The 18,224-nt window shown below is 40.6% G+C and overlaps 1 protein-coding gene across 3 annotated transcripts in view; it reads left to right on the top strand.

The window, feature by feature from the left end:
• Positions 1-757: 757 nt before the first annotated feature.
• nup93 (nucleoporin 93) overlaps positions 758-18,224 on the top strand; it is a 31,899-nt gene continuing 14,432 nt past the window's right edge. Inside the window, exons 1-3 of one of the 3 annotated variants that reach the window (XM_003447047.5) lie at positions 758-925; positions 1,766-1,945; positions 3,108-3,225. In XM_003447047.5, the coding sequence (XP_003447095.1) occupies positions 1,767-1,945; positions 3,108-3,225 (297 nt within the window). In that variant the 5' untranslated portion in view covers positions 758-925; position 1,766. Of the gene's footprint in view, positions 926-1,762; positions 1,946-3,107; positions 3,226-14,560; positions 14,863-18,224 lie in introns of those variants that run through there. The other 2 variants (XM_005471162.4, XM_005471163.4) reach the window with 2 other exon arrangements.

The following is an 18,224-nucleotide window of genomic DNA, read 5'->3' as shown; positions in this document are numbered from 1 at the left end:
ACCGTATCCCGAAAACTCAAAAGCTCCGCAATTTAACATGGCCCAGGTGTGTAGTTGACACTGACCAAATATGAAGCTTGTACGATGAAATTCCAATGAGGAGTTCGCAAAAGTTCGAGGCATGGAAATGGCAAAATTAGAGCCAAAATGTCACCTTCACTTCTAAATTGCGGACTTCCTGTTGGGTTTGCGTCACATGTAGTCACAGACTTTTTTGTTTGTCTCGGCATGATACACATGTGTGCCACATTTCATAGATGTAGCCCAAACGATGTGGTCGTAAGGCTGCATTTAACAGCGCATAGGTGGCGCTCTAGAGCCATTTCCCAGTGCTCCTATGTAAAACCATTAAAATACAAAATTTTTCACCAGACCTGGCATGTGTGCAAAATTTCAAGAGTTTTCGAGCATGTTAAAGCCCTCAAAAAGGCCCTTGTTTTGCCTGAATAATAATAATAATAATAATAATAATAAGAAACGGAGCAGATACAATAGGGCCTTCGCACTCTCGGTGCTCGGGCCCTAATAATAATAAGAAGAAGAAGAAGAAGAAGAAACAGAGCAGATACAATAGGGCCTTCGCACTCGAAGTGCTCGGGCCCTAATAATAATAACAATGATAATACACAGAGCAGATACAATAGTGCCTTCGCACCTTTAGTGCTCGGGCCCTAAAAAACCCCAATTATGACAGTAGGTGACGATATGCTTCGTTAATATTAGTTTGTTCGTTATTGAAACTGGAGAAGAAGAAGAACTTCCGGGAGGGACGCAGGACTGTCCAATCACGATCGACTCCAGAAGTGCCGGTCGGGGCAAATAATGTACTTGCATGCTGAAGAAACGGAGTAACAGAAAATAACTGTCAATACATTCACTCGTGGAGTATAAACAGGACCGTATTTTCTCCCACCTCACACAACAGGTATGAAGTGTGGTTGCTTCCAGCCGCGTTAGCAAAATGAACTTTTTGAGTTAACGCAACACTAAGAATATGTAAGAATAATAGCAGCTTAGCATGCTAGCTAACGCTGCACAGTGTAATTCATTCTGACTTGTAGCTACATGTTAGCATGCTAACGAAGCTTAGCCAAAAGGGCAGCACTGCAATAAAATAAAATGAATTCAAACGTGTTTTTATCGTGATTCACATCACGCCACTTCACAGCAGCCGGAATTAAATTTCATTTGAAACTGCATTTTTGTTGCTATTCCTAAAGCGAGTTTATAGCAGCTAAGCTAACACCACAGCGCTCCATGCGCGCGCTCCAGCTGTCAACTTTCCGAAAGCTCACACAGCTGTATGTCGTTATGTACATGGGTGTTTATGTTATTCACAGTTTGTATGTTATCGACTAGCCCTAGTCCTAAACGTGTTGTTGTTGTTGTTGTTGTTGTGGCAGTTCTCAGCTATATTACGTCTTAGACGTTTACGTGCTCACTTTACGTTTACTTCTGAATTTGTGTAAATCTCCGTCCACGCAGTTGAGGAATTGCAGTACATTTTAACCCAGTCCCTTCTTCTAAGAATTGAAAATGAACAACAAAAAATACATACAAAACCTTAGTCAGTGAGGTACAATGTTGATTAGGAATCTAAAATAACAGCAGCATATTTATGTAAAATTATCCAGGCCAATTATACATTTTTTTCCAAAAAGGATGTGAGCACCCTAAAATTATAGCTCCCCAAACCACTGTACACTATTCATCTCACCTCTGATGATGTTACATGTAAATATCTTCATTTGTTTCTCTATAGCAGCATGGATACAGAGGGATTTGGGGAGCTCTTGCAGCAGGCAGAGCAGCTGGCTGCTGAGACCGAAGCAGTGTCTGAACTTCCTCATGTGGAAAGGAACCTTCAGGAGATCCAGCAGGCGGGGGAGAGGCTTCGATCTCGCACACTGACCCGCACCTCCCAAGATGCTGCAGACGTAAAAGCGTAAGAAATATAAGAGAACTGTATTATTTTTCCTGAGGGAAATTCTTGTGGTTTCTATTATTGCACAGTGCAGTAAGAGTGGAAACAAAAACACTTAGTAGTCACAGAGTAAAACCAGCAAACAACAAAATAAAGCTGAACTATAAAATAACAAGATACAACCAAGAACAGTATGAAATAAGAACTTCAGCATGTGCAGATAGGCAGAAAATGTCCCACTGTTAATCATAATATTACTGCTACTGGCAAAAATGGTAATTGATAACAGATAATAAGTTACCAGTGTCACAGGACATGAAACATAGAGCATAGACAAACAGGACAAGTTCAAATAAAAAGTATAGATTGGGGGTGAGGGTACTGGGAGTGTGATTAACCACATACTGATCGTGGTCATGTCATATAAGGACGAGGAGTGCAAATAGCAATAGTAATATTAAATAATAATAAGAATGTCATCTACGATAACTGTAATAGCGATCCTCGTGTTTGTTTGTTTATATCTCCATCCATTCCATATAAACTCCCACATATACATACATGTGCCAATGCATACACAAGCAACTGGGGGGCAAAAAACAAATGAATGGTTAACTATGTGTATAAAGTTGTATAGTAAACAGTCACACAAGGCATTTTTAAAGATCAACATGAAAAAAGAGCCCCAAGAGCCTGGGAAGAGTTCCTTTTTATGTATAGTAGTAAGAGTCCTAATAATAATAATAGGATTCATAATAACAGACTCATGTGTATCTGAAAGGTGTGATGTAGTATATCTTACTGCAAAATTCTCATGTAAATAAAATGTATAAAATCATTTTTCATTTGTTTCCCATTAACCTCTATGATAGACGCACTCATTTATAAACTACATGTTTGGTTTTAAAGATTTAAAGAATATATTCCTTAATCAATAAGCTTGAGTGATATTTAAAGGATTTAGTCTATTTATTTTAAAACTGCATTGATATTAGATTGAAATTCTCTCTGTGATGTATGTGATGACATACATGATCTGCTGTGTAATAGTTCATATCAGTGCGTACAGTGTAAAGATCGTTTCTGTAACGGTGGTAAAGCGTTCGGCGTCCTCTAGTGGTCGTGTGGAGCAACTACAGTTATTTATCAGTCACTCCTTCATCACCTTTCTGTTTCACCTCAGGTCCATCCTCCTTGGTTCCAGAGGTTTAGACATCTTCCACATTTCTCAGAGGCTAGAAAGTCTCAGCGCTGCCACCACGTTTGAGCCCCTGGAGCCGGTCAAAGACACGGACATACAGGTATCATAAACTAGCTGCTAGCTAGCTGCTAATGCAGTATTATTTAACCTAAATGAACTGGTTCACTAGAGGAAGACTCGCTTACTACTGAGAGCACTGAGAGGTATTTTGTGGAGTGAAATAAGAAATAATCCATTGATAGATGGTAAGAAACTAGTACCTAGTCTTTTAATAAGCGTGTGCATATTTCACTTTCTCACAGAGAAACTGCATTTAGAAGTGAGGATTAAATTTGTTTTGTGGCTAAGGTCTGAAAGTAATTAACTGTAGATAATAAGTCTGCATTTGTCCCCACTGACAAGATAAGCCTGATAAAAACTGAGCAAGTGTGAAGTTTGTTAGTTAAAGGCTGAAAATGTTGAAATTTATAACTGGAGGCTGAACAGAACAAAGATTCAAGAGATAACAGAAATAAGTACACAAAGCCAACGAGTTAATTATTCCAGTGGAAAATTGGGTTTGCTGTGTGACCCACAGGCTCTGTTTTTGTGGACAGTCAAGAAAAATGACATTCATGGAAAATCTTATTGGTTTCAAGTTCACATTGTGCTGTTTATTCTCTTTAACTTTGAGTTTGTATCATATTTTCTTTATGCAAATTCATTAGACTGTACTTTACTATATGGTGACGTGTATCACCATCAGTCACACTAAACTACATCAGTGTAGTTGCACTGCATTAAAAAAACCTTTCACCCATGTAAAAGCAGTGCATGTCACATAATGTATAGATGTGACTCTGGAGGTTGTGCTGTGACTGTGTGTGTGTGTGTGTGTGTGTGTGTGTGTGTGTGTGTGCACAATTGTATAGCTGAACAGAATTAATAGCATTTGTGATGGATACATGGTTGGCATGTTGTCACATTTAGTCAGGCGTGAGGAGGTAGTTGTGTTATGTGTGTGAAACTGTCTTGTAGTTTGGCAGGTTTGAGCGCGAAGTCGTCTGATGGATTGCCAGAGGCCATGCTGCTCTAGTAGAAGTTAGTTAGATCTGAAGATTATACAAGTTATTGAGAAACTGTGGTAGTAGGGAGGTAGAACAAAGTGAGCTTATCGTGCACTTCTGTCCTTTGTTTCAGGCTAGAGCAGTGGTTCTTAACCTGGGTTCGATCGAACCCTAGGGGTTTGGTGAGTCGGTCTCAGGGGTTCCGCAGAGCCGAAGGTTCTGTTAAAAGTCTGAAAGTGCAATATCAAAGTTGCCCAGTATTCTTCTAATGTTGAGTACCAGATTTTTTGCTCCCTGAGTGCTCTCTCCATCCCTTATTCCCACCCTGCTTAATCCTCCTGTATTGGTTACTCATTTCTCTCCACTGTATCTGTTCTCTCCATCAGGTTTACACATACATGTGCCACCACTTTATCACCCTCCTTTCTTATCTCTGTTTTTTTTTTTCTTACACTGTTGCAGTTCAGCCTCTTCTCTGTTTCATTGAAATCTTTTTTATTCTTATTGGTCGGCCGGATGTATCCTGGCCAGGGTGGGTTTCACTCACTGACTGGAAAAGCACTTAGCTTCTGGCAGTGTGATGGTGAACACACACACACACACACACACACACACACACACAGACGAGCACTCTGCCTCCCTGCGATTGCTCTTCTGGGTCTAGAAGATGACAGTGCATTACGTTTTATTTCAGAAGAAATTCAGGAGAAATTTTCCACTGCTGTTTCAGACACAGACAACTGCTCAATTTAAACGGCCAAATTACAGGAATTGGGCAGATAAATTGAAAGTCAGCTGAGATAGTAGTGTTGTATTGGCATTTACCTAATGGGCCCTGCGTTGAGCATATTCAGTATAAATAATTATGATCAAAAATGGAAAATTAATGGAGCGGACTGTAGAGTTTGTCATATGATACTGATGCTTCTGTGGGTATCTACTGATGCCAAGTAGTTATCTGATACCAGTGTTAAACTAATAAGCTGTATTTCTCCTCCGGAGCTCTGCTGCTGAGGCATTGTGAGGTAAACCCAGAACAGCAGAGAATTGAAAAGATCGGCTCCGTAGATCAGCTTTTTGAGTCACGATTGGCTCCAGATATCAGATTGTTGGATCCATAGACTGCACACAGTAGTCTTTCATATATATGTGTAATCTATAAGCACAATATAGGATGATTTCTGGACAGTAGTGCTGGGTGTTATGACGATATATATCGTGTGGACGATAGAAAAGTGTCTATCGTGCCATTTGTCTTCTATCGTTTCTAACCCTAATTTTATAAATTATTACATTAAATATATCATTAACCCTTTACAACCGGTCGGAGCAGGCACGCTCCGTTTTGCCTAACTATTTTTAAATCCCTGTAGAACTGGAACCACGTAAGGTAGCGCAATAATTTTTTTTGCATATCTTATTCCATTAGCTTGCCCTAGGTCAAGGTTTCCTTCCACATATAGCTTTGCAAAAATTGCATAAAAAGCACTTCCAGCAACAAAAACATGCGAACTATCGCATGTCCGCCATTACCTGTCCGAAACCGGACGTGACGTCATTTTCACGGAGAATGTCGTTTTTTACCTTCAAAGCCTATGTTGGTGTTTTTAAACGTCATGTTTGACTTTATGCTTTTCTGTATCGTTTCTGGGATGCTTAGAAGTCAAATTACACTGTTGGAAATAGTGTATTTTGATGCACATGCTGTTTTTTTGCAAATTTGCATTATAATATTTATTTTCATTTTTCCTGTAGTATATAAAAATTAGTGTATCTCAAAAATAAAACTATGAAGACACTCAAAATAAATTTCTCGTGGTTGGAAACTATTTTGTGCAACTTTTTTGTATTTACAGTTTTGAGGGATAAGCCTCTTAAATTTCTCTAACTAGAAATATATGTAAAAAAATATATGTAAAAAAATATATGTAAAAAAACAAAAACAAACGATTTTCAATTTTTTTGTAGTTTATTGCACTTTTTTGCAATTTATGTAGTTACTATGGACTTGCATGCATATTATTGAAATTTGGGCTATAACGGTTGTATTGATGTATAGCAACTTGAAATGCTCCCACAAATGGCTCTACAGCATGTAAAATGTAAAGATAAGCTCTGGCGGACTTGGTTCTATGGTAGGTCTTAAAGGGTTAAATAGCCTGTGGCAAATATATTAGTGTTGTCTTCTCACTATACATACTCTTAACTTTATGCAAGAGAAAATAAAGTATAAAAAAATGATATTTTTCGCAAAGAAACTCTGTCTTGTGGTTTTGCGACATGGTGCTGCTTTACGTGAACCCGGATTTGCGACATGCTTTACGGTAACTCAAAACAAAGACTGCACCCTCTCCACTCGCTGTTTACAGACTGCATACTTTCCAGATGACCACAGATCAGCTGGTATATCATGATATAAAATAATTCATATCGTGATAAATATTTATTCCATATCGCCCAGCACTACTGGACAGCCAGGCTAATTGCATAATGGAGCTTAAACAAAGTCTTCACCATCTTCATTAAGCCTCCGTTTAGTGGCGCAGTGAGCCTTTGCCAATGATAGTTATGTACTTTGGTCTTAAATCAGAACGTTGTGATGCTCTACTCTGTACCACCCCCAAAAATGGCAAACTAAAGGTAAATCTAGTCTTTAGCAGCATCTGCGAATTCAAAAACATTTATGTTTTAGCCTTTTTAGTCACTTTACAGCAGTTTACACTAATCTAGCCAGACAGAGGTGAGTAGTCATTTAGTAAGCTGTCTGCTGCCCCATGGGGAATTCTCTTTTAATGAAGATCATAACATCACATACACACAGTTGACTCTAATTGCAACTTGTGACTTATTGTGAACCTATTTTAACTGGGCGTGTTTGGCCCCATGTGCCAAAAAATTGAGCAGAATTTCAGCCAGAATAAGAAAACAACAAAGAAATGCAGTTTAAATTTGAACCACTGAAAAGAGAAACTGAGCCCAGCGTTTTTCCCCCCTCCATTTAACTGATGGCAGTCTCAGCCACTTTATATCATCAAGTATACACAAAGGAGCAGAGAGGTTATTTGATCATGATGACGATGATAATGAAGAAGGCATCACCAATAAGCCGTTTGATGCACTTTGTTGAACAGCTGAAAGCAAACAGCCTTGCCAGAGTATTCTTAACACACAGACTCTACATTTGACCTGCAATTTACACTCAAATGCACTGATGTAGTCGCTCAAATCTTAGTTACTTTGGAAACAGAGGTGGAAATAACGTCTACTGAAAAGAAACAAATGGTTTATTCTATAATTACACAGCTGGTGGAGTAACAGGAGGTATCTTTCATTAAATATTTAATAAAACTCTGAAACACTCCCCCATTTTATATTTGCAGTACTTAAAACACATTTTCTCATCACTGTTACAGTGACAAAAACACTTTCTTTAGGGCCGCGTTCACTCTTCAGTCATCATCGTTGGAGACTCAACCCTTTTGTGTGTGTAAATTATAAAATATCCGTTTGTCATCGCCACTCAAGGCGCCCACTTTCAGGACCTCTGTTACGTTCTCGCACTGCTCAGTTCAATCTCACACTGAAATATCCTTCTTTAAGATCAAACACACATTTCAGCACCATCTGTGTCTAGAGCTGGGCGATAGAACGATAACGATATGTATTGCGAAATAACTTTTTCTCGATAGAAAAATTTAACTATTGCGATAGACCTCATCTCTCTTGTCCTCTTAAAAGAAAAAAAAAGAACAGCCAATCCAAATTAAGTAGCGCAGAGCCGAACCAATCACAGCCGCAGCGTCACGTCACGTGACTTGTTACGTACAGCACAAGCGCCAAGGCGCACATGTGTATTTGTTTGGGAAGCAGCCAGCCGTGTATGGGCTCAAAATGTGGTCATAAATATTTTGTACTTGTAAATCAGTTTTGTATGTGTAAAAAGAATTTGTGTGTGGACTTAGTCAAAAAAAACACCTGCAAGTTACAAGTACGAATTTTGACCCTATTTTTCTTCCTGTCATCTGATTGGCCAATGTCATGTCAATCACAAATGTAACAATCCAATCAGAGAACAGATGGGTTTGGCTGTCGGAGGGGCACTTTTTTGAACTGCAGGTCCTTGAAGGGTAATACAGTTTGAAGCTGGAGGATCTCTATATAAATATCCGATAGCAGCTAGGTCCGCTAACTTTCAGCAGCTGTTGAAAGGATAAAGTTGTGATATGTCAGTGGTTAGAAATACCATTATTACTTTAGGATTAGTTTAACACAAAGTCAGGGCTGACCCGGGACCATTGCTGTGAGTCACAGTGCGCAGCATAAAGGTCCTTTCACATCGGACGCAGGATGTGCTGCTAATGCTAACTAAAAGCAAAGGATCCAGAATTTGTTGCGCTGGCTGCTGAGCTCTGTGGGTTTTTGCAGCAGCGCTACCTGTACTAGATGCACCTGCTCCTTGTCGTTTCTATCTCTGACTTTATGTCCTCTACAACAGTTTCTGGTTTTTTTGCTAGTTCTTCAAATGTTCAATAAAAACATGTATGCTAATTCATAACGAAGAAAGCTTTGTAATGAAGACTGTCATTTCCAAAACACTGCCCCACCCCCCCGCGGTCCGCAGCGCTGTTGAAAAGGCTGTGGAAGTCCCTGTATTAAACACGTAGACCTGTGACACAAAAATCACCAAACTCGGACGACCACAGACTGTTTTCCTTCGTGGTGATGAAGGAAAACGCTGGGTTGGCATGTAAAAGGGCATTTATTCCCTTCAAGGACCTGCAGTTCAAAAAAGTGCCCCTCCGACAGCCAAACCCATCTGTTCTCTGATTGGATTGTTACATTTGTGATTGACATGACATTGACCAATCAGATGACAGGAAGAAAAGTAGGGTCAAAATTCGTACTTGTAACTTGGAGGGTTTTTTTTGGCTAAGTCCACACACAAATCTTTTTTACACACACAAATCTTTTTTACACATACAAATCTTTTTTACGCACGCACAAATTCTTTTTACACATACAAAACTGATTTACAAGTACAAAATATTTATGACCACATTTTGAGCCCATAGCCGTGCAGCCCGGGTAATGGAGGGAATGAGTTTGCCGACTAGAGAAAAATCAACCGAGAGCGTGAGCGAAGGTTACCGAAGAGAAAACAGATGATGGTTCCAATGCCGGAGAGCTTGTCGAACAGAAGGGCCACAGAAGTTCCGTAGTGTGAAGGTATTTCGGCTATTTCAAGTATGACAAAAAAACAGAGTAGCGCGCACTGTAAATTGTGCCGAAAGCAAGTCTGGAAATACAATAAAGCGGTGCATGCTCAATCTCTGACTGAAAGCGCTAATTCGTCATTCGGCTTTTGTCAGACTAAAGCAGTGGTTCCCAAACTTTTTTTGCCAGGCCCCCCTTTGTTTTACAAGAAAAATGTTCGCGCCCCCCCACCGCACAAACACATCCTCCAACCACACACACACATTTTTTGCTCCATTGCGGTTTATTTCACACCTCAAAAATTTAGTAAACAATTAAGCAAATACAAGTAAACGGCAATAAATTACAGGTAGTAATAAAATATACTACTAACTCTTTTACGCTGCGTCCACACCTACACGGGTATTTTTGAAAACGCAGCTGTTTCTATGCGTTTGGGTCTTTCGTCAACACGTAAACGGCGTTGCGATTCACCGAAAACGGAGATTATTTAAAACTCCTTTTTTTGCGTTTACGTGTGGACGAGGATTACAGAGTTCGTCACGCAACGTCAAAAGTATGTGCCTCTTTTCACGTCACGCTGTGCGCCACGTTATTGTTTACATGAGATGAATTGCAGAATGGCAGATAGAGACAAAATACTGTTAATCTGACTATCTGCAGGTTTTACACGCTTACATACACACGCAGTTACTGTCCCTCCATTTAGAAAGGCAGAGGCGTGACAGTGTAATTATTTTATGTGTAGTTGTCTTTTTTTTCCTGTGTAATAATTTTCAACATTGCTGTCAATACATTTTTCAAAAAATGTCTCTCTGTGCAAAATGGTTTCAAAAACAAAAACAGCTGTGGGATACTGTTTGTCCGTGATTTGAACCGGGGGAACAAATTACGGCAGGATCAGCCTGATATTATTTGTATCCCACTGTAACTTTACTGCATAAAGAGCTAACATGTCCAAAATGTCAGGAGTAGTTAGTTATTACAAGAAGTGTTTGTGAACTAAAAATCAAGAATGTGGGATCCTGTTTGTCCGTGATTTGGAGAGCCCAGCGCTGCTCCCGATGCAGGGAAACTAATTCTGCAGGGGAGACCTACCTTGGCACTTGTGCAGGTGAAGCCAAAGGGAAGATATGCTTCAGCATATTTTCTAGTCTTTGGCTTGGAACGAAGTTGGTTTGGAAACATATGCAGCTATGCTTCATCTCCTGCTTTGCGTTTGTGTGGGAGCCCTGTGTTAGCAGTGTCCAAGCTTTCTTTTTTTTTTTTTTTTCTTTTCATACCGCGCCCCCCCTGCAATGGCTCTGCGCCCCCTCTAGGGGCGGGCCCCACACTTTGGGAACCTCTGCACTAAAGTAACTGTTAAAACTGTTTGAAAACCTAAGCCAGGGGTGGGCAATCTCAGTCCACGAGGGCCGGTGTCCCTGCAGGTTTTAGATGTGTCCTCGAACCAACACAGCTGATTTAAATGGCTAAATTAGCTCCTCAACATGTCCTGAAGTTCTCCAGAGGCCTGGTAACGAACTAATCATGTGATTCAGGTGTGTTGACCAAAGGTGAGATCTAAAACCTGCAGGGACACCGGCCCTCGTGGACTGAGATTGCCCACCCCTGAGCTAAGCTATACAACAAGGAGAGATTGAGAATTTCCTTTTAGTTCTCAGTTTATTTGATATTGACAAAAGTTAGTCAATTTTGTCTGTTCTTCTGTAAAACAAACTAAGATTTATTTTTAGAATTAAAATTTTGTTTCTAAGTGGAATTGACAATTTAGTGGTCTGTTTTGTTTTTTCTGTTTTGAAACTTAAACGCTTTAGCGGCTGCCTTTTGTGCAGTTTGCAATATTTGCCTTTATTTATCTGAAACTGAAGCCTCATGTTCCTTAAGTACATCTGCCCTGTTGAACTTATTATGGGAAATAAATATTTAAATCAAAACAAGCTGCTGATTATTTCACATTTTACTTGTGAGCAACGGCACATTTAAATCTTACAAATATAGTTATTTGGCTTATATCGTGATATATATCGTTATCGCCTGAAATGAAAAAAACATATCGTGATATGAAAAAATCTTATATCGCCCAGCTCTATCTGTGTCTATACTTGATGGTGTTACACAAATGGAAGCATCTTCAAAATCAGTGCATATTTTTCTTTTATTTTTTTTAATTAGCTTTGATTAATATTAATTAGGAGTGAAGTTTAGCTTTAGTTTACTGTTACTGAATCTTGTTGCTTTCTTTCCTGTCACGATACACTTTATATTAGACTTTTTTCTTTTTCACAGTCTCACAGAAGTTTTGCAGTTATTGTTCGTACGGATGCATTCCTATAACCACACAAAGGATGTAGCCTGTCTATATTTAACGAACTGCCCAGATATTATCGCTGCACATGGATAGTCTCCGTTTTTACAATCAGACCTTGTTGTGTTTTGTCTGCATTCTATCAATGATTTTATTCATCTGCCAACTTTTCATCATCAGTTTTATTTTCAATTTAAATCTACGCTTTACATTTTCCCTGTTACTGTTGCTGACTCACACATGCATGTGCACCCATGGCAACCCTGAAATCAAAGTATGTATCCAAATGTAACCGTGGACCTCTAACGTGTGCCTCGTGCATTATCCACCTCCAGCCTGGCATCAGATCTGTGCATCCCCGCTACTCAACCAACCCGACCTCAGTGCGTCGGATTGTGTTTAATTTGGTTTAAGGTAGGGCTGTTCGATATAACGATATATATCGGATGACGTTATAAAAACGTCTATCGTTTCATTTTACGCTATCGTTTGTTTCGTGCTGTCGCAAAATAAACTGTTTACGGCAATATTTTTTCATCGTTTTGATGGTCACTGTAGTGGCTATATTACTTTCTTAAAGTTCTCTCTTTCTCTTATATTTTATATAACCACACTACCAACGGACAAGCGCCTGTTTTTATGCGTTGTGGTTAGCAACAACGACGGTATCACCATCGCGTGTCCGCTTGTTTATGTTCCACATAAACCTTTCACAATAAAGCTCAAGATCCTGCTGAGACTTTTCAAAATAAACTGAATCACGTGAAGAGCAGATTATTTACGGATGAGAAGTAAAAAACAGCCACCAGGTGCTAAAAAATAAACCTTAGACTCAAACGTTAGAACAGGCTTTTCCCCGCAGCACGCTGTGTAATAAATACTCACAAAGAAAACGGCGGCCGTTACAACCTATGTCTGAAAATGTATAGTTTCATGCATCGGTTAAAACACTCGACTCCAGCTACATGACGCGCAGCTGGAAACACTTCCCGCAAGTTGAGCTGCCCAAGAGTCACAGAATTTACAGAAAATGTTACATTTTTGTGATTTATATCGTTATCGGGACGATAGAATTCTTATATCGGGATATGAGATTTTGGTCATATCGCACAGCCCTAGTTTAAGGGGTGTGAGGCAGTAGAGGCTGTAGTTCTCCAGCATAGATGGGACGCAAAGGAAATGGAAAATGTGCTGTGTTTTTATGAGTGTGTGTGTGTAAATGTGTGTGTTTGCGCATGAGTGAGCTGGTACATGCCTCTGCGGCTCCTGGGTAGAACCCACACACACACGTGCATGCAGAGGGCAGTGGTGTGTGAATGATGCGTCTGTGTATATGCTGAAGCGCTCCTATAGGTTGTGGCCGTATAGCTCGTCTTAGAGTTTGGGCTTCGTGGATGTCGGAGCTGCTAGCAGGGATTAGCATGTTTTTAGATTGCACATACTATGGACAACTTCATATTTAGTAAGATTATGTGGTTGGTTAAATGAGGCTTAGTCTGTTCCAAATATGTGAATATATTTACATCTCATGTTTAGGGTCTTTATCAGAGTGCAGTCTGCTCACATGTTTTTGTTTCCTGTGTTCCCATCAGTGCATAAAAAGGATTAACAGGAAAGGATTTAAAATCAAAGCAGAGAAAGAGAAGAGATCACATGAAAAGAATAGAAAAATGAAACTGTAGAAGTGAAAGGCAGAGAGCAGAGCGGGTAGAAAAATGGCGACCAGCTTCAATATTTTTCCGTCTCCCTGTCCTTGTCTCACTTTTCACTGTTCCATCTTTTCTCTGCCAATGCTCTCTTTGTCCTTTTTCTGCCTGTTTCTCTGCTTTCATTTTTTCTCTTTCTCTCTCAAATTGCATATTTTTCACATTTTTCTTCTTTTTATCCCTCTCCCATTTACATCCTTTCTCTTCCTCTCCTGTTCTTCTGCCCTCCCCAGCCCTTAAACACACACATATCCCTCAGCAGTGATGGCATGCGTTCAGCGGACGCAGTTGGCTAAGCCCAGAGCATCTGCTGAGATACACGAACGCTCCTGACATAGCTTCACAGGATGTGTGTGTGTCTGTGTGTGTCTCATGCACAAGCTTCATGTGCTGAGATTGCATGCCTGTGTGTCAGGCGGTATCGATTGCTGCTGTATACGGCGTCTGAACCATGTATTTATGAATGAATGCGTAGCGTAGATTTGTCTGCACGTGGTTGCGTGCATCCCTGCCTGCTTGCCTGCACACATGAATCCAGTCATATGGCATGTTCTTGTGTGTGTGTGTGTGTGTGAGAGAGAGAGAAAGATTATGTGCACGAAACTTCAGGAAGTGTGTGGATTAACATGCCTGAAGATGTTTGTGTGTGTGCACGTGTGCACTATAATAGACAGACTGCATATAGGAATACCCCTCACCCACCCACCCCCTTTCTCCTCATGTGCCTCCCAAACCCTTCATTAACTAAACATGACCCTTAAGAGCATGATTAGCCTCATTTCGAGACAGGATGTCGGAAGCCATCAACCAAGGGGGAAAAAATCCATTACTATAATTGCATTGAGCTGAAGGAGGGAGGAGAGAAGGAGGGAAGAAAAGAAGGATACATAGATGGATAAAAAAGGAAGAAAATGAGTGGGACTGAGGGAGGGCCGTCACAGATGCTAGGACGAAGTGAGAGATGGAGAGAGAGACAGAGGATGGAGAATGGCTGTTTGTGGGGGGCGGGGGTGTCAGCTGATGGCAGGAACTGATATTCTATATGAATCCATAGTTCTTTCTCGCGGGTTCCCCCTGTGTCTGAACGCTCAGTTGGTACGGCCCTCCGACAATAAAACAACCTCCAGCGAGTCTTGATGTGGCACTTTCACTCGATTCTCCGACTCGCGCACCAGAGTCACTGGCCTGCTTTGAACGGGGAAAAGGCTGCGAGCGGACCGCCATGCCGGCTCGACGGGGCACAGGGAACACGCCCCAGCATGGCGGCCGCTGCTGCTGCCCTGGCACAGTGACACAGTGGGATGGAGAGGCGCAGGGGCGATGCAGATGTCCTGGGCTGTCAGAGCCCACGTACCTAGGCTCAGACAAAGAACTGAAAACCAGTTTTTTACTTTTCCTGGTCTCATCCTGCCCTCTCGGCTGTCTGTCTGTCTGCCAGACAGGCAGAAAGGCTCTCCTCATGAGTGAGTATTGCATATATAAATATATATATATATATATATATAGACATGGATACACACACACACACACACACATACATATACTCAGTCACTGATGGGTATGCGCTTTGTGCGTCTTACTTTTTTTCACCTGTCTGTCTTAGTCATGTCTTCTCTGCTGTGCTACAGTGTGTGCGGCCATATACATGATGATGGAGACGATTGTGTCATTTATGAATGTGAGGCACTCTGATCAATTCATTTATACTTACATGTTATGTATGTTATTCATTTTCTTTATTTATATTTCACCACACAGGAAGTGAAAGAGTGAAAGGGTGGGGTTTCTCTCTCTCTCTCACACTCTCTCTCTCACACACTCACACTCACACACACACACACACACACACACACACACACACTCAGGCAGTGGTCAGTTCATCCTGTCATGGTAAATGTTTTTACTTTGGCTTTTATGATGACTTCCACAGTGAGGCTTTTTCCCGTCAGCTCGTTGAACGTGCCCTTCTGTAACCTCTAGATTCCTGGAAATCACACGTTTCTGCGTAGACTCGGTATCTTAATATTTTTCGTATAGTGTTATAAGCATGAAGCTGGCTCAAAAGAGTGAAAATTCAGATATTCTGATTTGAATGAATATAAAATAAGATTACCTTTAAGCATAGATGGCGTGACTATCAATAGCAGTGGAAACGGGGGCCTGTATGCCAGCACAGAGATTTAGCATGCGTACAAGTTTGAAGAGAAACCTTTTTAAATATCACATTTATGCCGTATGCTAAAATTTAGTCATGTTTGCATTTTGGCGTATAGAAAATAATATTTTTAGAGTCAAATGTGCACTGATGTTTCACATTATCTCCATGCTGTAGATGAATTTGGAGACAAAGAATGGAACTTAGATCATTTCTATTTATATTTGAAGGCCGACTTGTCCTCGCCTTTATCCTCCTTCCCACTCCCACCAGTATTTCCTGATTTATCAACCGTTATTAAATAATTTTCAGTGGCAGTACTCCTCTTCCTGTAGAAGCTTCTGGGCTGTCTGGCCAGCAGGCTGTGGGTGTTCACAGCAGGTTGCAGATCTCTGAGGATACACAATACAGGGGTGGGGCAAAAGAAACTTGCATCTTTGATACGCCGATACCCCAGTGCTCAGTGCATCATTGAGTGTGATAAGCACATTTATTAAAATGTGTTTTTTCATCTTAATTTCTACCTTTAAATGTTTTGGCGTTGCTTTTTTAAATGCATTTCCCTATTTCACGGCTATTTTTACCATTTGGGAACGAATGCAAGGGGGAATTAAAACATTGGCAGCGATTAGTCAGCGCGAAATGCCGGTGTCTGGGTCTGAACAACGTGCCAGGTCTTCTGACTGTGTAGTGCTGATCAAAATTATAAAGAGGTTATATGCGACAGCGATGCTGTGCCTGCCTGCGATGAAGCTTCAAACATTTTAAGAAGCAGTTACGTGAAACTGGCCACCTCCTGTGGTGAAGAGGGAAACAGTGTATCCAGTTACCAGCAGTCCTTTTTATCAGATATCTAACAGCAGTAATATTCATATTTAATTTAGTGATTTATCAACCAAAGCCAAAAAGACAGAAATCATTTGCATGTCAGATAAATGGGATTGTTGGCCTCAGCTTTTGGCTAAGTCATCAATTTACACTTGGCACAAAAAATAATGTATAGGCAAGCGGTTGGCAGCACACGTACAGCTGGCAACAGGCAACACAATGACATCAGTGACAAATGTTTGCCACCTGTTGAAGGAAAAATGACGAGGCAGTTCCCCCTCGGTGCCCAATGTACCGCCGTCGTTTTAGGTGCTTTAAGCCCCGCCCCCTGCCTGTTTCTGGAAGGATTGTGAGTCTCATCGCCTTTTCTCCAATTTACAAGAACATTCAGAGTCATTGCAATCAGCCTCTGACCTGTTAAAGTTTCTGTCCTATTCTATTCTATCCTATTCTATTCATTTTTCCAGTGCAGCTCTCCTGTGAGTGTTGACCTGAGCTCTTCTTTGGTTTGAGTGGTTAAATATAGACCTATTCTCAGCCTCTCCTGGGAAAGTGAGACGGGGAAAGAACGAGAGAGGGACAGAGCAGGAAAAGGGAAGCTAAGGGTAGCAGGGATGAGCTGCTGCTATAAACGGGCTACGTTGGAGTAGCTTCTTTTCTTTCTTAATTACCAGAGTAATGGTGTTACATATAGGTTCACTAAGTTTACCTTTAACTTGGCTGTCAGCCGTGCAAACACCAGTTTTTCTTCTTCTTCTTCTTTTTTTTTTCAAAAGTCTGTAATTTGCAGTGGATAATCTGTCATAGAAAATTAGATTTTCACACAGTAATACAAGTAAGTAAATGATGTCTTTCTCTGTTACTTTACACTGACCTGAATGAATGCTGTTGCTTAAACTCAGTGACACGGTACTGACCCGTTTTAGAGGAGACGAGCAGCGATCCATTATGGTTTAACATGATAAAGTCTCTAAAATTCAACTGTAGCACAAAACCAGATTAGCCTCTGGTTATTTTCCATGTAAACTCAAACACCTGCAGCGACTGCAGCAGGAAACGTTTGTCCTATTTTCCGACCAGCCTCTGCAGACTTTTTTTGGATCTTGACATCATCTTTTGTGACGGGAACTCTTCTTCTGCAGCTTTGAAGATGTCACAATATAAGTAGTTTAAGCTGTTTCCAAGATGGAAAATATGCGCGTTATAAAGATGTTGTTTGACAGACTGTAGAGTGCCTGAAGCGAAATAAAACCCAAAAGATATCAATACTGCGCCACATGTACTGTCAGATGTTTAATGTCCTGTTTGCAAGCCCAGAAATAATTAAAATGGAGAAACGCCAATCAAACACTGATAATCAGTTACTGACATGTCTGTGACGGCAGGTTGTGCTATTCATAGTCAAATTTAACGTTCTTGAAAAGACATTTTTCTAATGTTTAGACTCATCGCAGACCCAAAGAGCCAACACAGTTGAAATACACTGTCGTAAATCCACGAAGCTAAATAGTGAAAATGAATATTTAAATATTTTCAAATTTCTTGCTTTATCTAAGAGTCCATCTACATGGATTTATAGTAGCACGTTTCCATTGGTTCTTGTAGGTGTTTGCCTGTGCTACATGAAGAGGGTTATACAACCCACGCAGCCTCGAAAAGCTCACAGGTTCAATTCTGATTGGTTGAAAAGTGAGCTAGAACAGAGTCCGCCATAAATGGGAGAAGTGTGAAAAAGCATAAAGAAAATATTTTCAAACATCGGCATGAAAAGAGCATTGAACACTTCTCAGCTCTTTCTATCTGATAACTTCTCGTGTCTGTTGCGTGGAACACTGCCCCCTG

The sequence above is a fragment of the Oreochromis niloticus genome, linkage group LG7, assembly GCF_001858045.2.
Source record: "Oreochromis niloticus isolate F11D_XX linkage group LG7, O_niloticus_UMD_NMBU, whole genome shotgun sequence".
In the NCBI taxonomy this organism is placed as follows: Eukaryota; Metazoa; Chordata; class Actinopteri; order Cichliformes; family Cichlidae; genus Oreochromis; species Oreochromis niloticus.
This window is presented reverse-complemented; position numbering and strand designations above follow the sequence as displayed.